This window comes from Zosterops lateralis (assembly GCF_965231275.1).
Source record: "Zosterops lateralis genome assembly, chromosome: 14".
NCBI lineage: Eukaryota > Metazoa > Chordata > Aves > Passeriformes > Zosteropidae > Zosterops > Zosterops lateralis.
The window spans coordinates 8,702,544-8,729,807 of record NC_139774.1 but is presented as its reverse complement, the minus strand read 5'-3'; the positions used below and the strand labels follow the sequence as shown (position 1 = coordinate 8,729,807).

Below are 27,264 nucleotides of genomic sequence, written 5' to 3'. Positions count from 1 at the left end.
CTCAAAGTGAAATGTGTGGACTCTAAAAGTTTAAAGATTATAACACAATCACAGAGTCTGCAGTTGTTCTTTTTTTTTTTTTCCCTTCTTTTAAAAATACATTTGGGAGAATGTTTCCTAACATCGAGAAATTTGCTTAGCTCCTCTGTACTTTTTTTAATCCAGCATCTAAGCCAGGCTCTGCTTCTGCTGGGGTCTGCCTCTGCCATTCTGCCTCTTGCAAGGAAAGCCCCAGATACAACTGTTGCCTACTTAAAGTCATCTACAAACCAGTTTAATAAAAGCTGACTGCATCTGCTTCCATGTTATTAGTTCTGCCCCAAAACTCTGTTCCTGGCAACACAATGTTCCACACTAATGAGCCAAATCTTCCCCTCCCATGGCAGTACTCCTAAACCTCCACACCATTCAGTTCACAAAGTTACCACCCTGTTTTTCCCTCGGGGGAGGGAAGGATTGCAGCTGCAGAGGGGGTTCTTCAAATAATATGAAGGCCAAAGATCTGTGGGAAAATCTGCTCTCAGACAAATAGCACTTGGGGGCATCTGCAGAGAGAATCAGCCCCTCTTTACTTCTGTCTGGGTCCCACGTCCTTCTGGCAGCGGAGTTTTTTATGAACCAAGCTGCCATTAATCCCCTGCCAGCTCCTACACCCTACCATCCTCTGTGGGCAGACAGCACCGAGTGGGAGATAATGCTGCAGGGAAGTGGCATTTGCTTCAGCTGGATTTTGTGGCCTCTCGGGAGAGTTTCAACTCGGGGCAGTTATTTCTCACCTGCATCTGATGAAAAAAGGAGGGATTTGGTGTAGACCAGGGCAATTTTTCTTAGCTCCTTTTCCAGTGAATTTTCACCCATTTTTGCCAATTTTCTTCCTGCAGCACTGAGCGTGAGATAAATAGCAATTCGAGGTTATCGCGCTGGAGTGATGCTGCCCAGATTAAAGGGAAATCAGATAACTCATTACCTAACTGAAACTCGCTGCTAGACTCTTAGAGAGAAGTGATAACATCTGAGAGCTTGGAGGACTCTGCTGCCCTGGCAGACACTCTGCAGAACCCCAGCTGAGCAGGGGGACTGAGCCCCGGCTCTCCCATCCGGCTGCCTCCCCACCTGGGATGGGGAGATGCCGGGATGCAGAGATACAGATGCCCAGGATGGTGAGATTCAGAGACACGCAGGATGCAAAGATGACCAGGACACATATTCAGAGATGTCCAGTATACAGAGATGCCCAGGATGCAGAGACAAAGAGATACCTGGGATACAGAGATGCAGAAATGCCCAGGGATGCAAAGGAGTGAGGGAGCGAGGCAGAGCCCCAGCCACCACAAACACATGTGGTTTTGGCCTCCACACACTCACACCTGGAGCCTCCAGTAAGGAAAATTTGGGCTTAGAAGCTGACACAGGCATGTCTGATGGCTTTCACGTTCTGCACACGATGTGCTTGCAAATGCCATCTTTGCCCTGTTGTGCCGAGCTGCCTCGTGATTCTAAAAGTTGGACTGAACTCATCTGACCGCCTCCTCTCTTGCTTTCTGCCATAAACCTTTCTGCACCTCGTGCGACAGCAGCATCTCCCTAGGAAAGTTTTCATCCACTTCAGACTTTGCCTCAAGCCATTAACTGACAAACTGGCAGCGAACTACTGTTAAATGATTTCCTAGAGATTACTGTTTAAGTAAAAAAGGTTCCAAGATAAACAGACTGATTCTTCATGACAAAGAATTTGAATTATGCATCCAGAGGTTTGGTATATGTGTCCAAAAGCTACGCTGTGTGATCCTGGAGGTTGTTCTCATCACCATATTACAAGTGGATAAATAAATGACATTTGTTCCTGGTTTAATAACACGGATTAGTGTGTCACATGTATTTCAGACAACGTGTTGGACCATGCCATCATCGTTGCCATCCAGCTAATGCCACTCTATGAAATTATCATTTAGGCTGAGAAGGTGATTTGTTTTTAAAGCAAGATGCCAGTTGCCTTGAAGGAGTTGTGGTCTTAGGGCCACCTGCAACTTCCTAAAAGATTATGAAATTGCAACTTGTTTAGTATCTTGAAGTAAGTGGTCTAACAAGCAGCACAGCTTACTCTTTAAGGCTAGTCCTCTTATAATTTCTGAAACATCCCCTCCTGCAGCAGCCTGTGTGGGATTTTATGTTTTGTTTCAGTATCGAGACTGCCGTGCTCTCCAAACATTGCTTACACACGAAACAATAAAGCTCCACAATGCTCCTGGGGGAAACTGAGTCACAGAAAAACAAGCTCCTGTGGGACTGGGAGGTGAAGCCGGGATAAAACCACGCTTCCTCTGCCATGGCCATGCATGGCAGTTACAAGACTATCCGGTTCCTCTGCTATAAAACTCGGTAACATGCCTCACTTCTTACCTGATTTTGAGAACATCCTGTGTTAGCACATAAACAACTGGTGCTACTCATGTCTGTTTATTTGGCTATTTACACCGTCTGCCACAGCACCTGGTGCTCTCTGGTAAGAGGATCCCATATCAAACGAGCTCCCGGGGCGCAGGCAGGAGAGAGGCAGCTCCTGCCCACGGAAACAGCAACGCGCCCACCTCACGGTCAGGCATTCACCACTGGGGTTTTAGCAGGAAATCTGTTTGAAGAGTGGTGCTTTTGGATATGGGAGCTGATCTTTCAGGGATTCACTGCAGCCTGCCTCACCCATCAGTATGTATTTAATAAGCAGATCTATGTGCTAGATCTGTACAAATGGTGTACTGTAATTTGAAAACATTCTATTCTGCGAAGTTTGAATACATGCATGTAGTTATATACTAGTTCCAGCAAATGTCAGTAGCCAAACAATTGGTAGTAACATATCAGGTACTTTTCTGTACTCTCAGGTCAAGAAATTAAATTTTCTCTACAACAGCTCCAGCACTCAAGTGCTGTCAGAAGTCCCAGTAAGGAACATTTGGTGCTTTTACCTGAGTTCTGCTCCTAGCAGAAAAATCTGAGCTCACCAAAACAGTAAAAAATCGATATTGCCAGATATAACCCCATTTTCAGCCACCCAATTAATTATGGAAAAGAGAAAAGGGCTTAAGCATGATTGCAGCTTCAAGTCAGAAGCATTAAAATTTTTAGCTTTTTCTAAACACCACTGTCTGTTGCCTTATAAAGAGCAGGATGCCAAAAGGAGCCAAAATCTCTCAGCCCTTGGTTGGAAAGAGATCCTTCAATTACTGATGACTTGATGTAGAAATTAATGCATTTACACTATAAAACTATTGCCTTGTCAAAGTGTTCTCATGCCCCCTAGTCCAGCTGTTCTAGGGAACTAAATTAGCAACAGCAAACCCACTCCTCTGATGTCATTTTACAACATTTGATTATTCAGAATTGTTAACAGCCTGCAAGAAATCAACTGACCAAGGTAAAAACTGGAGGGCCTGTTTGCATTGGAACAGGGAACAGGACCCCCCACCCAAGACAAGGGACAAGAACTGCCCTGCAGTTAAAACAACCTGGAACAACTGTACTTCTCCCTGTAAATCCCTTGGAGCTGCATTGCTGGGCGAGTTCGTGTCCTGCCCCACAACAACCAGAGCCACATCTGATTTGAATGAAACTTCAGACTTTATGATTTTCATGCCAGCTATTTCAGAAGCAATGTCATTTTCTTCAACACTGTTATTTCACTTGCCATCTCCACAGATTTTGCTCCAGTTCCAGAAACAAACTTATTTTGAGGATACAGACTGTTTCCAAGTGGTTTTTAGAAGGGCCACACACTTAAAATTCAGGACAGCCTTAAACCACAGACTTCAGCCACCCTCAAGTGAAGGTGTGCATCTCTAGCACCGCCACAGTACTTATAAAAGAAAAATGCAAACAAGAGATCAGCGCTGAAGATTCCAACGTTTTTCAGAAAACCATCCCTATAGTAATGCTTTCAAACAAATAACAAGCGAAAACTGAAACACAACAGCAATAAAACCAAATCTGATGAGCTCTTCAAAAAGATCTCGAGCGATATCAGCTGGCAGGAATCTGTTGTCTATCCCAGAGCTACGGCAGTTGATCCCAGCCAGGGCTTGGCTGCGAACACACCGAAGGCAGGAGGCTGCAGCCTTTCATATTGCAAAACAAAAGCCAAGTTCTGATTGCTGGGACAAGGAAGAAATTTTTTGTTGTGGATACATTACTGTGTAATTACTGCAGATTTCATTTACTTTCTTTTGAATACTACACCAGATACAAAGGCCGCAGAGATGTGGCAGCTTCTTGTGTTAATATCTAAAGCTCCAGGTTTACATTTTAACAGTTAGTTCCGCAAAATACCGGGGCCGTGTGTGTCTATTGAAGGGAAAAAGCATGTATTTCCCTGCTGGGAGACAGGGAAGTAAAACTGATATTGCCAACCATGGTCAAACCGATAGCAAGGAAAGAGTTTTACATAAAATTCAGGGGGAAAAAAAAGAAAAAAAAAAGTAATGTACTCGTTTTCTCAATAAAATCAGTGTTAGAAAAATGGGACTAAGATCAGAAATGAATGCCCCTGGGTAAAGAACTATCCATGGGACGAGATGTAAAATTCCATAAAACACAAATGTTGCCAATATTCAAAAGTCAAATCTTTCTGTGGGTGTGCATGCATAGAGATGTCAACACAACTATTTCATGATCACCGAAATTGCTAGTAGCCTGCATCCTCTCTGAATGGCTATTTTTAGGACCAGGACTTTCATGTGGTATAATGATGTGGATTTTACAAGAGCATTTATAATGTGTTTCATATGGTGTACAGCCCTGGAGAAATTGCTTTGTATCAGAGAAAGTCAAACAAAAAGGTTTGGATGTTTATTTAATGTTTTAAAAAATTTATTTCTTATTTTATGTTATTGCTTTTGGTTTCAATTTTGGGTTAATATGCATAATCAATTTATCCATTTATTTAATTTATCTAAGCACTCCAAGGAATATTCAGCATAGCATGATGCAATCTTGCAAAACATCGCTTGAATTTCTAAAGCCATGTATTTTTTTGGATGGTGAGATTCTATATCTGGCAATGCCACAGTCTGTAAGTTATAGCAGGAAGTCAAAACTCAAGGGCAATTTTTCACCTGGGGTTTGGTGGTGTCAGGGGTTGTGCTGTGTCTCCCACTTAGAATCCAAAGACAACAACTCCTCCTGACTATCCCGACTCCCATACCAGAATTCCAGGACAGCAGCAAGTAACGACAATCACCTCATCAGCCTCTCCATGCTAAGGACAACAAAATTTCATGCGGTAGATCTTACAATGGTTTATTTCCTAAACATGAAAGCAACCTCTGCAGTGCCATATCCTCAGTGTCAGAATAAAAATTCCACATTTCTGATCCTTTCTGAGTATTTTGCTGCAAAGAGTCTCTTCCCAGCAACTCAAAAAGAGTCCTTTCCCAAGTGTCTTTATAATCACAGCCCCCTTGCTCCCAGTCAAACACACTTCATGACCTTGGGCTTTCACATTTTACTTTTGTGTGGGTCCCATCAGAGCAGAACCTCAGTTTACACTCATGTGCTGTAGTCCTCAGAGCAAACCACAGCAGAAAACAAATTCAACATAGAGCAGACAAGCTGAATCACTTAAAAAAAAAATTAAAAAAAAGAAGTCTTTTTTTGGTCAGTCTGTGATTACCATGTACCTCTTCAAGGCAGACGTGTACTTTGTATATTACAGTTCCAGATTTTTCAATGGAACAAAGGAGATACTGTTAAGACATTTTTTTGCCTATCATTTAATCAAATGCAAAGTTGTTATAACCGGAGGGGAAAAGTGCTCTAGATTCTAGTATCCAGTTTTACTTTGGTTTCAAACACTTACCACAGCATTGTGGAGTTTATTGTTTTCTTTCACAAAATACTAATTTCGGGACCCCTTGAAACACAATGAAGCAGATTCTTTCTTTTCATGGCAGCTGAGCTGTGTTTAGCACAGAGGTGGGGAACGGGAGAGGAGCAGTGGTTTAAAGCCACTTTGATAACCTCTTGCCCAGCACCTCCAGCCAGCTGAATGCTCTGGATGAGGACAGCCGATTTCATCAGGCTTTGCTAACCCTTCGACTGACCAAGTGTCTTACTTTCCCCCTGAAGCCACTTCCCAGAGGGGGTGGTGGTGGAAGAGTCCTTTATTTGGAACAGTCATAAACAGCATGTCCAGAGAAAGGCAACGGAGTTGGTGAAGGGTCTGGAGCACAAGTCTGATGAGGAGCAGCTGAGGGAGACAGGGGGGCTCAGCCTGGAGTAAAGGATGCTCAGGGGGGACCTCCTTGCTGTATAAAACTACCTGAAAGGAGGGTAGAGCCAGGTGTGGGGGGCTTCAGTCTTTTCTCCCAAGTACAAGGCAACAGGAGGAGGCAATGGGCTCAAGTTGCACCAAGGGGACATTGAGACTGGATGGTAGGGAAAATTTCTCCACTGAAGAAGCTGACAAGCCCTGGCATAGGCTGTTCAGGGAAGTGGTGGAATCACTCTTCCCCAAGAGGTTTAGAAGACGTGTAGATGTAGCACTTGGGGATGTTTTAGTGGTAGCTTTGTCAGTGCTGGGTTAAAGATTGGACTCAATGATCTTAGAAGGCTTTTCCAGCATAAATGACTTTATGATCCTAAATTATAAAGACTCAAAGGCAAAAACCAGTGACAGAGCAGAGCTAAGTTGCTCTGTAAAGAGCTGAAGGTAAGAGCTCTTTTTCCAAGATAACTGACCAAGAAAAAGATCCTACTGTAATCAAGCCTTAGAGGCACATGCTGTTGCAAATCCTTCCTTTATGAAATGAAGTCAGTGGGTTTGTGAACCACCAGCACGTGCTGAACTCGCAGTCTCATGATGAGAACAAGACCTTGGTTGATGTTCACAGAGGGTTTGATCCAGATTTTGCAGGTTCTTTGGACATTCCCCCCATGAAGCACTCGCACTGCCTGAGGTCTGGAGGGAGCTGTGCCCTCCTGGACAGACCACTGGACAAGCCAGCAGAAAGAACAGGCACCTGGTCTTTACTGATTCAGCTATATTAAAACTGGAAACTAGGAAGTGAACAGCTCTGTATCCTGTATCCAACCCTCTGAGTCACCCGTTCGCCTACCAAACCTTTGTTTCATCCTCCAGACACAGAGATTAATGAGCAAGTATCTTGTTAGAGTGTTAGAGCCTATTTTTTTAAAAAGAGATTCAAAGAACAGCACATGAAAGAGCCTAGAGGGGGGACTCACACGTCCCCATTTGGCACCAGCCTGGGATTTGATCAGGCTGAAAAGCTTTCCCTGCCGCAGTGGCTCTGCAAAGAATTCAGGAAGCAACTTGTACCTATTGCTGTGCCCTCCACCCACTACTGGTAAATAATGAGGTAAGAGCATGTGTACATCAGGCTGGCAGAGATGCTGACATAAGCCATGTCCTGGCTCCCTGGGCAGTGAGGTGGAATGGCAAAGGCATGGGAAAGGGGCCTGAGCAACCTGGTCTAGTGGCTGGTATCCCTGCCCATGGCAGGGGGTTAAAATGTGATGATCTTTAAGGTCTTTTCCAGCTCAAACCATTCTGTGCTTCTATGAAACTAGAGAGGGAGCTGCAGCAGCTGTGGCCAAAGCCTTGGAGAGCTGAAGAGAAGCTCCCACAGTGGCCACGCCTTCAAGAAGACAGTTCTGGCCATTCGTCCCTCTTCAAATTAATGGAACAGACAGGGGAAGATAATCCTTGAGGATTTGTGGGGGAAATTGTGACCTACACATGGTGCAGGAGATTTTAGTAAGTGAAGAGCAGCACGTGCCTGACTATTGTTCACCCAAAGCCACTCTGCCAGCACAGTCTCCCTGTGAGAGTGATGATGCTTACAAGTGCTCAGGTCCTTCTTCACCTTCTCTGTGGTGAATTGGCAAGGGGGGTCAAAGGCCAATCCATAGGAAACAACAACTAAATTTGGTCTTGATGAATCATGGCCAAAAGGCAGATAAAGAACTGCAGATGTGAAATTAATGGCAAGCTGTAGATGCTTCCTCAAAACAGTTGATGTTTCTCAGCACCAGGCTCTGCTCTGCCCGTAACCACCATCTATGTACACACAGACACACACAGTCCACACCAGATTGCCATCTTAGGTGTGCAGCTCACACCAACCCGTATCCCAATATCCTGCTTCCCTTGCAGATCACGCTACAGATAGAGAGGGTTCAGCCTGTGATTAGGATCTGGGCCTGTGCAGAAGATCTCTGACAGCAGGCAAGGGAGTCATCCCTCGGAGCCAGCAATGTCTGTTTAGTCACAGAACACACGCGGTGGTACTGGACCGGGGACCTTGGCAGAGCAAATGCCAGCACACCCCACTGCATGGATTAGCCAGGGTTTTCAGCCCACTGCAGGGATTTAATGGTGCCAACAGAGTTATGGCATGAGAGGAACCACAAGCTGTGAGGCAACACACGAGTGAGCACATTGCAGAGCCCCTCCTGCTCCCCCTTCTCTCAGTTACAGCTTTGGATACCAGACCAGCTCTGCACTTTTCATTTTGGATGTGCCATGTGCCTCTCATACCCAAATCATTTTGTTCTTCACTGTCAAAATCTCAAAACCACTAATCACTAAGATGGATGAACCTCAGGAACTTGAGTCGATGTTAAGTTTTTGCTTTTCTCTCCAGATTCTCAACTGTTCAAGCCCATAAAATTTCACAAACAGCAATCGTTGGAAATTTGCAGGAACAGTGCCTTTACCATACATATCTCACAGCAACTCCCCACCAACGAAGCATCCCATGCCTGGAAAGCCAGTTCCAGGGTAGCCTGTGAAGGAATCCCAGTGGGAGACCAGATATTGTTGAACTGTCTGAATCACGTGCGCACTTATTCACATGCACAGATTTACATAAAACTTGCTTTTGTTTCCTTGTGACATTTTGCCTTCTCTTTTTTCATTCCAAACAATTAAAAAAAAAATGTTATATTAGACCACACACATCCAGTGCTGTATCATGTCGCTGCTTCTTAAGCAGAACTCTCTAATTTATTTCAAAGGGAAGTTCTGCTTCAAAATTGAGGGTGTGATATGAACTCAGAAATTAACACAAGAATTTTCCTTGGGGGAACCAAGACTGAATCAGACATGCAATAAATGACCTCGTAAGCCCTGCGCCTTGGTACATCCACGTATCCAAAACTGCGCTTTAATAAAAAACATTATTTTCACCATTATCTTATTTCAAGCTAGGTAGAAGAGCTGAAAGAAGTGGATTTTCTTTGGTCAGGAACAAATTACTCATCTGTCTGTCTGCCAGGAGGTCCATCAACAGCCACCGCACTCCTGACGCTTTCTGCCATTGGAAACACAATTCCCGATGTTACATTGGGAATGTAACAATTCCCGGCGACAGGGAACCACCCCAGTGAGGTCCTGCAGTGCAAGCCCTGCTGCCAGGGAACCCGGCTGGGATGCTGCTCTCCCACAGCAGCAGGCACTGCTGGCAACACACAGAGCTACTGCTGGCTTCCAGCTGCCCTCCTTCCACACACAACATCTGGAGAGGGATGCAGCAGTCCTCTCACAGCAACAAATCCCCATCACACGGTGACTCCGGGGAGTTTTCCCACTGGTTTCAACAAGATCAGAACTCAACACAGGAAAAAGCAATACTAAACTGACAGTGCAAGTCAGGACAGAAAGGCAGAGAAGCAGCTGAGCTGCAGATTTCCTTCTGCCAGCTGCTGTGGGGGCCACAGTCACTTCCTGCAGAGGGATGGAGCAGCCTTGGGGAAGGGGATGCAGCAGAAGCAGCCACGTCCTGGGGCTCAGCTGCTGCTGCTTCAGCTTCTGTCCAGTGCAGAGCAGCCCTAGACTGCAGCCCCATGCTTTCTGACCTCGTGTTAGACACTTGGGCACTGTGGCCCCAGGCCAGAGGTAACTGCACTTTCATCTTGCCCAGCCCAAGGGGACACTTCATACCCTCTGAACAAGCTCAAGGAGCCCTGCAGACCACAGGGACCAGGATCTGAAAAACAGTATTATTTGTGAGTTCTGTGTCTTATTTGGGGACTTCAGCTGTGCAGGGCTTGGGGAGGTACACCCACTCTTCTGCTCCCATGTAAGCTCTGCTTTGACAACTAACTAATTAAGAAAATGAAGTAGTGTCTGTTTTCCAAAGAAAAAGAGACTCTTGCACTTCTACTTCTCACACAGACAGGAAGCCCAGTGCCTCAGCTTTACATATAGAACATTTTAATCCTGCCTTTGCACTCCTCACACACTCACCAAACACATCTGAAGTGCACAGAAGGTGTGAGGAGCTCCCCTCAGACCTCTCCCATCAATGGGAGCAGGGAGACCTCGTGCCCTATATACAGAGGAGCACGGCTCATTCCCCTATTTCATAAACCTATTTACAAAAAGAACTTAAAGGAACTTATAAGAGCTTCTTTTACCATTTAACTACCACAGAGTACAAGATATAACAATGTTCAGAAAACCCCCTCAGGTCTAAACTCAATTATACAACTGTAGCAAGAAAAATATTTTAATCTGATCAAAGTGTTAACATGTTTGACCATGTCTGACCTCTAATGTTTGTAACCACCTAAAAGGCTGCTGCTCTTACTAAGGATGTACCTTAATTTGATTTAAAGTCATTTGTACTATTTAAAAAAGGATATAGTTTTATGATTTTATATTTAATTTAGAAAAACAGTTCCTCAACTTGTTCATATTCTTTGGAAGTTTCTTGCAGATTTTTAACCCGTAAGTCCTATATACTTCACTCTGGGAAAAGCTGGACTTTACATAAGATGGGATGAAGTGGAGCCTTAAATGATCACACACATAACACCTGAGAGCCAGGCGAGGGATGGCTCTCGCGGGGCCTTGCAGAGTGTCAGGATTTCAGATGCACACACAGGCTGTGTGAGCCAAGGGGCTCTTAAACACCCTTGATTGAGTGTGCCCTCCCCAGCCTGGCAACTGGTGGAGTTCACAGCTCCCAGAACAAGGACACCTGGGCTCAGCCCTCTGCCTTGTCCTCAGCTCCAGAAGTACCTTCAACCCTGCCCACGCTCCCAGCTCTACTGCCAGTCCAGGAAACCTGTGCCTGCCCAAACCAGCAGCAGCACTCCAGCTGAATCATCCCACACTGGCATTTGCCACCTTCAGCCAAGGAGGGCCACCCTGCTGGTGAAGCTCCTGCCACTCCCTCTGCCGCTGGCCCTGCAGGGACCATCAGCCAGGTTTGGCCTGGCTGCTGATGGCAGGCACCCAGCCATCTTCAGAGCATCACTCTGGAGCAGCAGCAGAGCACGTAAATAACACGGCTGGGTGTGTTCTGGTAAAAAGAGGCAATTTTGGCTGGGAGATGTGGGGACCTGAGCAGGATGCTCGGGTGAGCAGCATAACAGTTAGTGGCTACAAACACCTTGAGGGGAAACAAACCAGAAGTGGTGCTGCTGACAAAATCAGAAAGAAAATAGGAAAGCAGCACCCCGGTACTGCTGGTAGCAACACACCCAGCCAGGCAGGTGCTAGAGCCAGACCAGAGCCACTTGCAGCTCTCTCACAGGGTTCACAGGGAGCCCACTGAAAAAAATGTGGTTTCACAGAGCACTGCAGGACAGGGGTTCAGCCCCAGCCTCAGCGCCGGCTGCTCTGTATCTTTCAGGGAGTTAGACTCTATTTTCAATCAGGTAAATTACTGTTTTCAATGTAAAGCCCTGACAGTTTGCCAAAGTACTCCTGATTTAATTTTTTAATTGATTTTTTTTTTAAAGATTCTAAAATTAATCCTACTTGCAAACAACTGTTTCCAGGAAGCCTCATTAACCAAAATACAATCTCTACTATCAAGTGCACGCATGACTGTGATACGTAATCCTATTCACTCACACAACCCTCCTCCCCGACTCTACTTGTGCTAAAGTGTTAATTAAACACACTTTTATGGATGGTTAAGTATCTGCAATCTTCAGTCACAGATCTGACCTCCTCAATTATTGGAAGCAGCCACCAGATTATAGCCCACACTTTATATAATGTACACAGCAGCAATAAGTCTATATGAGAGCAATCCATAATTTACCATGATAACCTTTGCACAGTCAATAGAAATAAAAGACAAAATTGCCCAGAATAATACACTGAAATAGTTATTGTAGTAAGCTGAAAAACCACAAGACCAGCCTTCATCTGAGGAAGAAATCTTCCCCTGTCTGCTGGGTAACAGATTTTTAACTGAAAACATCAAATCAGCTCTTCACAAACCACAGCAGGATCCAAACAGACCTAAAGGAAGCTGTTTGAGGCACTGGGTGATTTTGGTGGCTCTCAAGGGGATGGGATCGTTTCTTCCCTGCTACCTATGTCTTCTCCCCCTCGAGTTCTGCACATTCTATTTGCTCTTACCTACTGCCCTAACAGCAACCACTTGGATTTTATTCTGTTATCAAGGGAAAAGGTGATTCCTAAACCACAATCTACTTTATAGCTTAGCTGCTAATAAATAGGCTATTGCACTTTGCTGCCCATCTAGGAAGAGTTTAAGATTGAAATAAATATTTCAACATAGCAAAAAGATGCTGGGCTAACGTAACTCTGGACTTACCTAGATACTGTCTCAAGAAGCAAATTAAGTGTGTTTACATAAGACAAATTTGAAAGCATTTAAAGTTTATCAGGAAAAGAATAGTTTAGTATTTTGGGGAATGAGGGGGATACCTAGTACCTGAATAAGGTGGGAAGCACCAGAAGAAATGCTTATTTGGATTACAGCAATTTAAGTTGGCCCTGCCCTGCAAACACATCTTTTCTTGCTGTAAACTGAAGAACAACTCAAAAATTTAGGAATAGATCCTCTATATCTGCAAACTTAGCAAAGTACTAGCAGTCTGCAGCCAGAAAAACTGAATCCCCTCAGAAAAGCTGTGTGGGGTACAGGCAGGCTCTTGCAGGAACCTGTCTCCTGCTACCCAGGCCAGCTGGGTCAGCTGTGAGGGTACGGCACTGATTTCCACAAAGAATTTTGAGTTTCATACTCCACAATCCATCAATTTTTCGTAACACCAGTTTTACATCCTATTGCTCTTGTGAACAAACAACCAAAATTAAGGATGAGTTTCTATTTTCTTTCAAACTTTATCCCTTTAAAGGTTAAAACCTGAACCTGAAGTAAACCAAATTACGTTCTGTCCTCGCTTGCTGACAGCCAGTGCAGAACAATGCCTGCAACAAATGCAGCAGTGCTGGCTCCCAGGAGCGACACCAGCATCGACTGTCTGCTGCAATGTCAGGACTTTATTTTCTAAAGTTTGGATTGAGATGGTGATGGGAAAAGACAGCTTTTGTAAAGAAGACTTTAGTTTAATCATCCAGATAGCAAAAACTAGAAACATGAGAACGTACAGAATTATGAAAGCTGTTTTAAACTGAGAGGGAAAAACTTCACAAGAAGAAGACGGGAATAGTACTCCAGCAGCACGAAGCCTTTTCCTAAAAACCTCTATTGCCATTTTAGAAGCACAAGATCCATTTCCTGGGCCATCATCCACAACAGAGCCCTAACCCACAGCACACCAGCACCTGGCTGTTTTACAGGCAGGTTCACGCTCGGCTGCGGGACATATCCCTGAACACAAACACAAAGACCAGGAGCTGCTCCTTCCAAAGCCCGTGATCCAGAAAAAGGAAGGGACATTCCTCCATCAGATATTAGGATTTGACTGCTGGAAGAGTAAAGCCAAACCTAGAGGATGAGGAGCCTGGAAAAGCAGCTCCTGCAGCAAATTCAGAGCGAAGCAGGCACTTCCTGCCGAGCATCTCTCCCCCTTCCCACTGCTTTTCTTTTCTGGTTGGACAGAACAGCGTCCAGGTACTTCAGAAATTGGGCTCCAATTTGACAGGAAAAAAGCATGTGTAAGTGCCTGCACAATACCTGCAACATACTTCAGTAGTGAGAGAGGCCACAAAACTTCTCCATAAGGAGATGAGAAACTTACCAGAGGTGACATAGATCCATTGGGCAGATACGGATCTGAGAGCATCAGGAAAGGGTAACCAGAATAGGCAGATCCTTTATACATCCCTGAGTCCTGGTGTTTCATACCTGCTGAAATCAATGTTGCCTGTCAAAATTCGTCTTATTACAGGTGACTCCCCTGCCTGTCGGGGGTCCCCAAAGAGGTTACAGCATGTTGTGGGAGTCTTTTTGTCCCATACTCCTCAGAGAAGGTGTTGGGGACCGTCAGGCCCCCCCGTGGGTGCAGATTCCCATAGTGGGGACACTGGGGAGCCTTGGAGCTGTCAGGAGTAACTTTCCCGCTGGGGGCTGTGGTGACCAGGCTGGCATCCCTCACTCCCAGGGCTGTCAGGGTGACGGGCTGGGGAACCGGGGCGCCAAGCACCAGACGGGGCGCGCTGGGTGAGACCAGCGGGAACCGGGAACGAGGAGAGGGGGACACACAGAGACACGCGGAGGTTGCTGCGACTAACCATCATCCATGTGGTCCGGGAGCTTCTCCTGGTACACCCTCTGCGGATCCTGCACTCTCCGGAGGGCCTGCAGGGGAGGAGAGAGAGGGGCAGCGGGGGCGTGGGGCGGGGGCCGCGCGGGGCGGGGGGCGCGGGGCCGCCGTGCGGGGCCGCCCGGGCCCGGCTCACCTCGGCATCGGCGGCGGCGGCGGCCGGGCTGCCGCTGCCTTCCGACTCGTTCACCAGCGAGGACTTGAGATCGGCCAGGTCGCGCTCGGTGAAGGCGTTCTCGGGGATCTTCTCCTCCTGCTCGCCCTCGTCCTTGAAGGCCAGCATCTCGTCCGTGGCGCCCAGGTCGTCCCCGCCGCCGCTGCCCAGCTGCGGCATTTTCCTCCCGCCGCTCCCTCCCCGCCGCGCAGCAACTTTCCCGGCGAGTATTGTTCTCCCGGATCAAGCCCTTCGCAATTATTTTTTTTCTCTCCCTCAATTATTTTTTTTTCCTCCTCTTGAAAAAAAATTAAAAATAAAAAACAGCTCCCTCTTCAATTTTTTTTTCTTTCTAAACTTTTTTCCTCCTTTCCTTTTAACTTTTAAACTTTTTTTCCCCTTCAATTTTCTTCCCCTTTTCCAAATTCCCTTTAAATCTTTCCTTTAAGGAAAAAAAAAAAAAATTAGAATAGCTTTTCCCTCGTCACTCTTTTCTTTGCCCCCCCTCTCCTGGTTCCCTCCCCGCTCCCGCTCCCGCGGGGGGCTCGGCCGGCTGCGGGCGGGCAGGCGTCGCGGGATGCCGGGCTCCTCGGGCCCCCCCCGTGCCGCCGCCGCCCCCCCGCCCTCCGAGCCCCGGCAAGTTTGGCTGGAGCAGCGGGCGCCGGCGGCTGGCGGAGCACGGAGCGCCCGGTCCGACTGCGAGCGCGACGGCGCGGCGGGCGAGCGCTGCGACATCAAAGCGGCCGCCGGGTGATTGGCAGCGCCGGGGCGGGGCCGGGGGCGGGCACACGCGGGGACACACACACAGCGACACACGGGCACGGACAGGGGCGCGCACACGCGTACGGGCACACGGAGACACGGGCGGACACGCGCCGCGTCCCGGCGTTACAGGCACGGCCGGCCCGACGCCGCTCCCCCGGGTGACCCTCCGCCGGCCCGGCTGCGAGGGTGGGCAGCACAGGGGGCTCGGGGCAGTCCCCGGTGTGTGTGCACGGCTGTGCACACACGGGTATGCACACGCGTCCCTGCTCGCTCATCTGCACACACACCTGTGCCCACCTTTGTGCACACATGTCTGCACACACGGACGTGCCTGCACACACATCTGAGCACACACACATGCCCCGTGCCCATCTGTGCACATCTGTGCCCATCCACATTTCTGTGCACACACACCTGCACACACACACCTTGGCACAAGCTCACCTGCACCCACTCCTGCAGGCCCACAGCTGAGGACACACCTGCACACGTTGGTGCTTACTCATACGTGCACAGCTGCACATGCACATCTCACATGCATCCACACACATGTGTGTGTGCACAGTCTGTACACACACATCAGCACATGCCAGGGTCTGCACGCCCCGCATGTCTCTGCAGGTGTGTGTGTGCACAGCTGCACACACCTGTGTGCCCACACAGCATACACATCTGCACATCTGGCACACACAGGCACTCAGCAGCACACGGCAGTGGGATCCACACAGCCCCAGATACATCAGCACAAAAGAACACGTAACTGGACACATCAGCCTGCACAGCCACACATCTGGCACGCACAGACATCTGTACACACACACCTGCACGCACAAACACATCTGCATGCTCACATTCACCTATGAATTTACAAGCACAGTTCAGCAGCTGAACTGAACACAGAGGACAGGAGGGCATACATGGAACTGCTGACACACATCAGCACCTGTGTGTGCACACAGACACGTCAGCTCATACGGGTGTGCACTCACGTGAGAGCACATCAACATGTGTGTGCACACACTGAGACATCGTGTGTGCACAGAGAGATGTGCATGAACACATAAATGTGTGCACAGTAAGACACCAGGACATGTATGTGTGCACAGAGACATGCATAAACACATAAATGTGTGCACAGTAAGACATCAGGATGTGGATGTGTGCACAGAGAGATGTGCATGGACACATAAATGTGTGCACAGTAAGACACCAGGACGTGTGTGTATTCACACAGACACACCTCAGCACATGTATGTGTGCACTGAAACTCATCATGATGTGTGTACAAAGACACACCAACATCAGGACACTCACAGACTGATGTGAACACACACATGCACACACACACTGAGACACATCAGGGCACACATGTCTGAGCACACACGTGTACCCACACACACACACGCCCAGCACAGCTGCCCATTCCAGCTGTGGTGCAGACACAGCTGTGTCACACGTGGGTGTCACTGGCCACCCGCCGTGCTCACCCCGAGCACGGGCGATGCTCCCGCCGTCGCACCCTTGGTCGGAGCACAGACAGGACGTGGGGCAGCAGAAAATTATTAGTTTTCCTGCCTGGCCCCGAGAGCCAGGAAACAAGAAATTACCATCTTCGCAGCCCATTCCGAAGGCAGTAGACACTTGTGTGTTGGCGTCGGAGGGTTTTTTAAGCAGTTCCCATGGAAAAGGAAACTCCCCATCTCTTCTGATCACACACGACAGGTCCTGTGCATGTCTCCAGTAGCTTAAAACAACACACCGATATTTATTTTCCTTAATTAAGATTGCATAAGATAGCCCTGGGTCCTGGAGACTTTGCTACAGACTGTAATGACGCCATGTAAATTGTTTTTTATGACCCAATATACAACATATTGTCACATTCAGCCCTCGAATAGGAAGCTAAAAATCTTGGTCCCTATTTTTCTTGTTAATTAGGGTATTATTACTAGGGATATAATCTCATTACTTTTGGGGGAGGAGAAGAACTAGTCGCAGCCACTTTGAAAAGTACTTGAATATATTTAAATGGAGCAAAATCTGTCTTTCTGCTAATTGCTGATTTTGCATGACATAGAATTATTGTTCTGATTTTGGGGCACAGTTGATGCCGGGCTGAAGAAGATGGGAGAGGGAAGGATGCCGTTTGCTTTTTTCCTGCTCAATTTTCTCCTCCAAATGAATGAGCTGCCCCATAGGAAACTGTGTCGGCAAATTTCCATTCTTTTAAACATCCCAAAAATAAAATAAGATGCAGCCACTTTGAGGAATAATAATTTGAATGAAATATTTGCTACTTTAAGATTTTTTTTTTCCTTCTTTCAGATGATCCTCTTGTTTTGCATGTGAAAAAAAATCGTCTGAGATTTACAGCCCTCCCAAATGGAGATAAAGCCTTGGCAATGAGTTGGAAACCTGTTGTAATCTGTGATCCAGGAAACAAAGAGCCTCATTAATGCAGAGACTTTGGTGAGCCTTTGATGTTAGCTAGCATAGCATTCACTCTCAGTTCCATTTGCATTTAAACATTCATAAAAACATCATCTCTGCTTCCTTTGCCTTAAGCAATTTAGGAGTAAAGTATAGCTTCTATTTAAAGAAACCCACTGTGGTGAGGCTTAGAATACAAATATCACATAATCTTCAAGCAGAGCAAATATTTTATCCTACATTTCTGGTGGGCACATTTAATAATATTATATGTCAGACCCAAAATAAAACATCCATCTTATTTTCATTAACCTTACACCACATATTCGAGTCAAAAGAGAAAACGGGCCCTGTTAATTCTAAATATACTACATACCAATTTGTGGAAGGAAGAGAATCCACAGGATTTTACATTATTGACAAGAGCTGAATTTTTGAAAACTGCGTGCCTACAGCAAGGTGCCTAAATCTGTATTTAGGCACACAACACTGAAAACTATCAACAAGGCTAGGTTTATAAATATATATATTTTTTTTCTGGACTGCAGAATCTTCATCCTGGTTTGAAAATGGAATAGAAAAAGATATTTTTTTAAATTTTAATTTTTAATGGAATCAGAGAAGTGAAATACAAAGAAAAAAACCCAAAACACAACAAACCAAAACAAACAAACCCCCCCCCAAAAAACAAAAACACACTCCTCCCCCCTCCCCCCCCCAAAAAAGGAAAAAAAAAAAAAAAAAAAAAAAAAAAAAAAAAAAAAAAAAAAAAAAAAAGCTAACAAGTGAAGATTTTCTTCCAAGAGAAGGCACTGTTGCTCCCAGATGGAATCTTGAGGGAATGGCAGTATGTGGGGAATTTGAGGAATCACTTAGAAAGCAAAGGTCTGTGTTATTATCTCCATGAGTATTATTCCCCAACACACCTAGAAGAAGTGGAACTGTACAAAAAATACTGGAGTTGGCTTGTTTTGATATTTGGAAATATTCAGGTGGGGTTATCCATGTGCCCTGTACCCTTAAAAATAACTGAGCAATGGAAATTGATCCTGTGGAGTTCTTGATATTCCCCCTCTTACGAGCAAATACAAGGAAATCTTTAGGTTTAGTGGTGTGAGTCAGTGCAGCCTGACTGCTGTTTGAGGCATTATAAGCAAGTTTCCTATATGATGAATATCCAAAATTAAAAACTGAAATGGAAAACACTTAAAACCAACTTTACCTTGGATAAAATATTTCTGGAGCTGGATCAAAGGGAAACAAAAAGCCTGGCTTACTTGTCAGATCATATCTGCACTGAACTTCAAGGTTTGATTTGTATTATTTACATGGAAAAGGTCCCAAGAAACCAATTTGGCACTAAATATCTTCATTACGTTTTTTCACTTGTATGGGTGATTAAATCAATCTAGGGTTCCTGTTTTAATTTTTTTTGAAAGGTGCAGCCATCTGTGAATTGAGGCACTTTTCTGATGTCATCTTTGTGCTTCAGACATACTTTCCCCCCCCTTCTTTTTAATTTTTTTTTTAATAAGGAAACTTTTAAAGGAGCATGTTTGCTTTACTGTTAGAGTTTCTAGCTGTCCTTCCAGTAGCTGTTTAGAATTAAAAGTGTATGGTAACTTTTTAGAACATTTTAACTGTAACACCTGCAGGTAACAGTAAACCAGATTAAAATATAACCAAGTCTGTCTGTTAGTCTGCCTGTTCCCCATCCTGAATTTATCAACATGTTCCCTGAATGCTGTGTGTGAAACTCAGCACATGTATTTTGTACCATGCTATGCACAGCAGCACTGTATGGTTTTACATATTAGAGTGAGTGAAGCCTCTCCTTTAAAGTCAATGTAAATGTTGCCACTGACTTCTCCTAGACTAGGGTTCCACCTTCTGTGCTTTAAAGGTCCTTCCTTGGGTTTATTTAATTTAGGGGATTATTTTTTTTTTCTTTTTTTTTTTTTTTTTTTTTTCTCAATTTGAATTGATCAGTTTTGAATAGCTCCCTTTTTACTGTTTGGACACATTTTGTCCTCACAAATTTAATGTGGGTAAGGGACACATCTACCTCTGGCAGGTTAAACATCCTACATCAGCTTTCCTATTTCATTGTATTTGCAGCAAACATGTTGCCCTGATATGCATATACAAATCCAAATATGCTTTAATTTAAATCCAGATTTGTTTCAGCTTTTTTAAAATTATTATTTTTTGTAGCATATTAATCAATTCTCCACTAACAGGAGAGCCTTCTAAACATTTACCATTCTTTTGGAGAAAAACATTTGCACAACTGTCCCACAAGGATGGCTTGATTGATAGATTGGCAGCACCAACGTTACAGATGAGACGGATGAAAAGTTCTGTGCGGGATTCCAGCTGGGAGCAGGAGCTCCTGGAGGACAGGCTGGTACCAGCTGAACTAATCCTGGCAAGTGACCAGCGTAAATCAGGCCACTGAAAGCTCTGTTTTGCCCAGAGGGGTTTACACTGGTGTAATTACCTCAGCATAGTCATAGCAGGAACATTTCCTTAGTCTAGACAAGCTCTAATACGTAAAATAGATCTATCGTTTGCAACTGAAACATCCCGACCCAGCTGAGGCCAGGGGAAAGCCTCTGTTCTCCTTTCCTTCACTGGTGTGAGCCCAGGTATAGCAGGATTTGGGGTTGGGTTGCAGCATCCTCCAGGTTGGTTGGTCTGTGACAGAAAAAAAGGGTCAGGCAGAGTGGTTCAGCCATTTCCTGACTGGATTCGCTCTTAATCTTGACGGATTTTAAGTGTTTGTTTGACTTCATGCATTGATCTAAATCTACTTAAAGGATTCCCTGACAGCTGCCAGAAGTTTGCTTTTAAACTACCAACAGAAAATTGACTTTCTGACACTGCAATATTCAGGTTGCTTTTAAATATCTACATGTTTTCTGGAAATGCTTCCAGCTGTTAGGACTGAGGTCTCCATTTTTCCCCTTTGGGAGTCAAGTAGCAAAGGTGGTACAGACTGCTGACTGGGGCCAGCATCCTGCTTTCTCCAGGAAGAGAGGATAATCTCTCTCAAAAGACTTCATCAGATGTCAAAAGCCATAGTGTGAAATCCATTTTGGAGCCTGTGATCTTTGGATCACTCCCTGTGTGTACGGCACAACATGGCACAAGCCACGATGAACTCTCCCAGTTTTTGGTTTTTTTACCCTCTGTTCTGATTTTGTCAGGGTGTAAGACCATCTCTTCAGGCAATTTTCCCTTAACAAGTCTTTTCTTTGTTCCTGATACCCATAACACTTTGGATTATTAAAGGATTTTAGAAGTCTAATCTATTTTTCAGTCTGTGTGTTTTGTTCACCTCTTGCTGCTGGAACTTGACCAAACAACTGGCATTGCATTTAATATTTCTTATTACTCTCACTGTCAGGTTCTCAGGCACTTGCCCAATGCTGAAAGATCTGAATTTCAAACAGGAAGGAACATGTTTATTTGTTTACAAAAACACTTTTCCAGGGCTGCATCCTGTGGTCACACAATCATCCAAGGAGTCCCTGCTCCGATGACTCATGCCTCTAAATTAAAAGGATCCATGAAGACGGATTTGCAGAATCACACTCATTTCTTCCACAACAATTTTTACGTAAACTATAGGGAAAAGTATGTTGATTTTTGGGTCTATAAAACTTGATTTTTTTTACCAAACCAAAGTACAGGGCTCCTTTTTTCTCTTAAAGTGCCCTTTACATTTTAAGCAACTCCTTATAACCCATTTGAAGTAGCCTCTTGCTGTGCGTTTGCTACAATTCACATAAAGTACACTTTGTCCTGGGATTCGTGTTTGAACATTGGATGGGACAAAGTACAGGAGAAATCCAAATATTGTTGTTTTAGCTCAAGCTCTGCTCTGACATTCTGTCCAGGCTGCAACTCAGCCTGGTTGAGTGGTGGTGGTGATCCAGACCAATCTTCCAACTGCCTCTTCCCTTGTGTATCTCCCCCCAAAGGTGTTCCATCAGACAGGGCAGTGTAATTTCCCACACAGGCACTCCCCAGCTTGCTTTTGTCTCATTTCTAAAGGACAACTCTGATGTTAAAGGAGTTAGTGGAGGGAAGTGGTGGAGTCACCATTCCTGGCACCTCCTGTTCAAAAACCAAGTTAATGTCACACTCTGGAATATGATTTAGTGTGCATGGCAGTGTTCAGTTGAAAGTTGCTCTTGAAGATCTTGGAAGTATTTTCTAATCTTAATGATTTTGTGATTCTCTGATTCGTTTTGAAATTTTAGGAATTGTTTGGAAAAATCTGGGTTAGGCAGTTCAGAATGAGAATCATTGCTGATGATGGGGCTGGATGGCAGCAGTGAACTGCTGAAGTGAGTGGCAAACAGTGAAACTGGTTTTAGTTGTGGTAACCTGGGACATCAGAATAGAAAGCTGCTCTCTCTGGATGCTTGAGAGGGCAGTCAAAGGAACAAGACCCAAACCAGAGGCTGCTTCACCAAGAGGTACCTGCAGGGACAGGTGCTTCTAAGGAAAAGGGGAAAGGGTGGGCTGCAGCCCTCTGTGATCCCCAGATTGGCACATCAAACTTCTGCAGAATGGAGCTGGACGCTTTGGCTGCTCCTGCCTTACATGAACACCCATTTGAGTCCCGTGGCAGGAAGCCCTCCCTGAGTCTTTGCAGTCTGACCAAATCCTCCCCAGTGCCACAGCCATAGAAAGAAAGGGGGAGTGAAATGGAAGCAGCTGCTAGGAAGTGAGAATAAAGGAAAATTGTCAGGATAATGGTGGTGGGATAGAGTGGCCAGATCATGAACTAAAGGAAAATTATTCCAATGGGGTCTAAAATTGACCCATTTGACGTGAGATGTATTGGCCACTTCTGATACATCCAGCATCACTTCAGACCCACACCAAAAGATGAGGGTTTTTCTGCACTTTTTTTTTTTTTTTTTTTTTAATGATTGATGGTGGTTCTTTGTGACAAAGAATAAAATAATTGAGGAAATGAAGGGGCAAATGAATCAGGAAAAAGAATATGGGATTAGGGAGATGCTGAATTTATAGATGTTCATGCCAAAATGATTGAAAGAAAAAGGAGGAAAAAACGGAACTTATTTTAAAATCTGAAGTCATCGAGGCAGAGTTTTCTGTTGATGAACACAGAACACTTCACTTCTGACTTGGAATAATTTTTTATTTATTTTGCAGACATTATTTCTTTCAGATCTTTACTGATGACTTTCTCAAGACACACTGACAATGAACCAGGATGAGCTTGTCAGCATCGTGCTTTTCTGTACTTCAGACTGAAAAATGAGAGGAAAGTGAGGACATGTGAAAGCGGAAGAGAGGATTATATTCCTGTATCATTTATGACACCCCCTTTATCCTTGATATTTCCCTCTTGCCAACAGGTTCGTCACTTCCCCCAGCTCAGAGGGTTGTGGAGGACTTTGAGGCTCAGCAGGGCTGCTGCTACCGACTTCTCAGCGCTTCCAAAGTGCCTATAAAGAAGCCAGATTAAAGCAGCATTAAAAGCTGTGCTACAAATCCTACCATATTAAGCAAGACAATTCTAATAGCTGTTCTAGGCTAACTGAACAGAAGGGGTGCCTTGGAGTTGAACTACATGTTTCAACAGTATGTTGTTCTGAAAAGTGTTGTATATGTGCCGACATCCGCTGCTGGCATGTGTACAGACCAGAGCTTGCCAGCTCCTCCTAATCTGGAAAGAGGAGACATGCAGTGTTAAATACATGTGTCATCACTAGTCATTCCCTCCCTCCCCCCAAATTTTATCATTTGGTTGTGCAACAGATTTGAACCAAGTCAGCCCATTTAGTTTAGATGAACTTAGGCCAAGTAACTGTACTGGAGCTGACTTCAGAGGCTTGAGAGGAACTGCTGGTGTAGCTCTTCCATAAGTAAATGCAAGCACTGTGTTATGCTCCTTATTTTACTCCTTAGACAAAGGCCTTTTGGTAGGGCTGCAGTTGGAGGAGGGAGAGCCCCTGAGAAAACAAACAAACTGCAGCTCATTGCATCATATGACTTTTGACTCCCATGGTGTTAAACCTTATAGGCAAAACAGGGTCAGGTCTAAGCAGGGCTTAAAAAGGGGACTCCAAGGAAAGCCATGCTGCAAGGGGTGGTTTTGGTGACTCAGTAGGTGACACGGATTCTTCTGAGTCAGGATTGAACCACTGTTCTTGCATGACATTAGCACGCCCGAGCTGTGGATGTGTTTTAAACTGACAGCCTACTAGTCATGCCAGTAAGGGTCCTGGGAGACTTTTGTACTCATACAGAGGGTGATTCTAGTCTCCTGGTTGAAGTCCAGCTGTATGAGTTGTGCTTTCCCCCAGTATCTACTTTGTATGGTTAGTCATTGCCCCCTTTAAGGCTGTGACCATGATCCCTGCCACAGCCCTGAAATACATCTGGAGCTGCACTTTTAACCCATCAGGTGGAAGTGAACACCTGGCACCTACAGTATCAGCTGCACAGTATTTAGGAAGGGCTCTCAGGGCTCCCTCCCTTCCTCTGATGATGGCTATAGCACCACTGGTGAGTGAGCTCAGTGGTTTAAGCAAGATGAGTGTTGTCCCCAGGGGCTGGACACACTCCCTGGGGCTCTTGGGGTGACTGGAGCTGTCTTGCCTGGCTCTGAACTGCACCACCAGCACTTCATGTCAATGTGCTCGGGAGATACCCACAGTTCTTCTCTGGTTTTTTTTTATGGCCTTGGTGTTCTTTAGATTGTCCAATAAGTGGGCTGAAAACAGAAGCCCTGAATACAGTCAGGAATACAAAATGCATCTTGGTGGAGCCTGGTCCAGTCTTTAGCTCTTGAGACCTTCAGTTTTAGACTGTATGTGAGTTTATTTCATTTATTCTGTGGTGAATCTGTTCTGATCCAGGATGATGCTGTAGCATCAGATGGTGCCTTTCTGAAGGCTATGGAGATGAGGAAGGTGTGCAGTTGCCATAGGCAGTTTGCTAACAAAGAGAAGCTGTGAAAAGTTTTGGTGATTAGAGAAGAAAGCACAGAAGCAGAGACTTAAGAAGGACAAGAAGAAAAAGTATGTAAAAATGTGATCCCCCATTTTAATGGCTAAACATGAATTATGTTATGAGATGCTTTCATCTTAGTATAGGTTAGCATTCCCCAGCTTTTTATATTTGTATATAAATATTTTTCTTGAAGTAAAGTCAGCCTAATTGGAAGTAAGAGCCATTCTATGTCGTTTATTTTAATACTCTAATATATTTCCCCTAGTTAATCATTGCTATTTCTAAATATAAATTTCCTTTCCTTTTCTTTCAAGTCACTTAAAATGAAAGGGCCTGCTTTACTCTTTGACCTTCTCTAACAAGCAGACCCTTGAAATGCAGAATTTCCAGCAAGCAAGCTGTAGGAACAACAGATGGATTTAGTAAATTACAGCCTGCAGATGAATTGTATGAGGAGTCAGTTTGGGATGGAGGCTTAAAATACACAGAGATTTTCTGTGCTGTAGCTTGTTTCTTGCTGTCAAACACTGCCTGGTAAATGCATAACTCGTGTGATGTTGGCTTTCTGCACTGATTGATTTGTAAAAGCTATTCCATCCTAAATTACCTGCTCTTTGGGTCTCAGCCTGCAACCCTACTCAGCCAGGAGACTCTGTCCTCTAGGTACATTTTGGCATTTTGCATTTCTTTTATTTGCTAAAGCTATTCTGATAGACTACTTACCCCGATCAGCAGATTCTAAAACCTGTTTGTGATTTCCCAGGGATTTCATAGACAAATTATTAGTGCATGTGTATTTGCAGGACAGGTGACTCCTAAATGATGAAAATGTAGTTATAATCAAAGTGCCTAGCTTGTAACAATAATCTTGAGCTAGGCATTTGCTTATCTCTTAATGTGTTAATCCTTTTCAGGATTAACAACTCATTTTTCAAAAGCGTGGTCTTGGTTCTGCAGATCTTGTTGACATAACTAAATCTTTGTGAGTTCATGAGATGTAATTGTGTGCAAGGATTGCAGGAATGGACAGTCACCTCAATAGGTTTCCTCGATGTGATTTAGCTCTTGCTCTGGGGTGTGAAGCTCCATAATGTATGTGATGCAGAGCAGAAGCAGTAAGTTGTCATTGTGATCAAACACAAAGCTTCTGTGGGGAAGAATAAATTATTTGCATGGGTGTGATGAATGCTTGAAGGGAATTTGATAAGTGGCATGTTGAGCACTGGGAAAATTTCTGAATGTGATCCATGTTGTTCTTTGCAGTGTCAGAAACTTAATGTAGGCTATCATCCATTGCTCTGATTATCACACAATTTTATTAAAGGTCTTACAAAATAAATCTAAGACAGAATGGCCATCACTATGAGATCAGATAGGCTTAGGGGCTTTTGCATAATTAAGGATTTATTTCTATCTACTCCTGTATTCTTAGGATGGTCAATAATTTTTCCTTTTACAACAATTTCCTGTGATACGTTTGAGAGTGCAGTCCTTGAAGTCACTTGCATTTTAGTCAGTGTGTGACAGACTTCAGGCAGTCTCTGCATTGGGGTTTTTACATGTAGCTTATATTTTTCAATATGGGACTCTCAAGAATCCTGTCTACTTGAGCTAAAATATGATTCCCTTTTGTAAGGAAAAGATGCATATGGTAATAACAATCTCATCAACACTTGGGAAGCTCATGCAAAATACCCTCAGTGCTGCTTTCTGCTTGCCCTCTGAGAGCAGATAATGGTATCAGCGCCTGCAGTACAGCACTGCCCTGGTTCCACAACAAACCCACTGGGCACCCCTCAGGGTGCAGCCCAGCTGCCATCCTCAGGCATGCCCTGACACCCCTGCAAAGTAAATTAGTGTGTGTGGGGTGGCTGTCCCTGCACATCCCTGCTGGAACAGAGACAGTGCGGGGCCAGGGTGTGTGCCCAGGGACACGGGTGGAGGGAGCATCTGCCCAGCCAGGTAGATCTGCCTCTAGGGAATCCTCCCATGGAAGTGTGTCTGGAATTGTAAATGCTCTGCTTGTAGAGCAGGTCTCGGTGCAGCAGCACTCACTGTGCTGGCAGAATCCAGCAGCCAGGCTGTAAATGCTGTGTTCACTGTTGGTAGTGGTGTTACGAGATGGCAAAATTTTCCCACATAGGTCCAAGCAGGACTGCTTCCATGAGAAATAGTAACACAAGGCAAACTTAAACAGTTCCAGCAGAACAGCAACCCTCTCCTGTCTCTATAAGCTTCCTCCAAAGCAAGACACTGTGAGTGAAGGTACAATATTTTTTTCATTTTCAGAAGGTCTGTCCCATGAAAGTTGTGTGCATTGTCAGTTTCATGGCATTCCTAGGGCTGCTTGGGTGTAAAAGGGCTGCACAGTAACCCAAAAGGATGCACAGTAGCCCAAACAACTTTTCTGT

At 45.0% G+C, this 27,264-nt stretch overlaps 1 protein-coding gene across 6 annotated transcripts in view; it reads right to left on the bottom strand.

Moving 5' to 3' along the window:
• TCF7 (transcription factor 7) overlaps positions 1 to 15,541 on the bottom strand; it is a 72,903-nt gene extending 57,362 nt beyond the window's left edge. For 3 of the 6 annotated variants that reach the window (XM_083871955.1, XM_083871952.1, XM_083871954.1), the window contains exons 1-3: positions 14,642 to 15,541; positions 14,474 to 14,540; positions 13,981 to 14,087 (exon numbers count right to left, since the gene is read on the bottom strand). In XM_083871955.1, the coding sequence (XP_083728081.1) occupies positions 13,981 to 14,087; positions 14,474 to 14,540; positions 14,642 to 14,839 (372 nt within the window). In that variant the 5' untranslated portion in view covers positions 14,840 to 15,541. Of the gene's footprint in view, positions 1 to 13,980; positions 14,091 to 14,473; positions 14,541 to 14,641 lie in introns of all 6 variants that reach the window. The other 3 variants (XM_083871951.1, XM_083871953.1, XM_083871956.1) reach the window with 1 other exon arrangement.
• Positions 15,542 to 27,264: the final 11,723 nt, after the last annotated feature.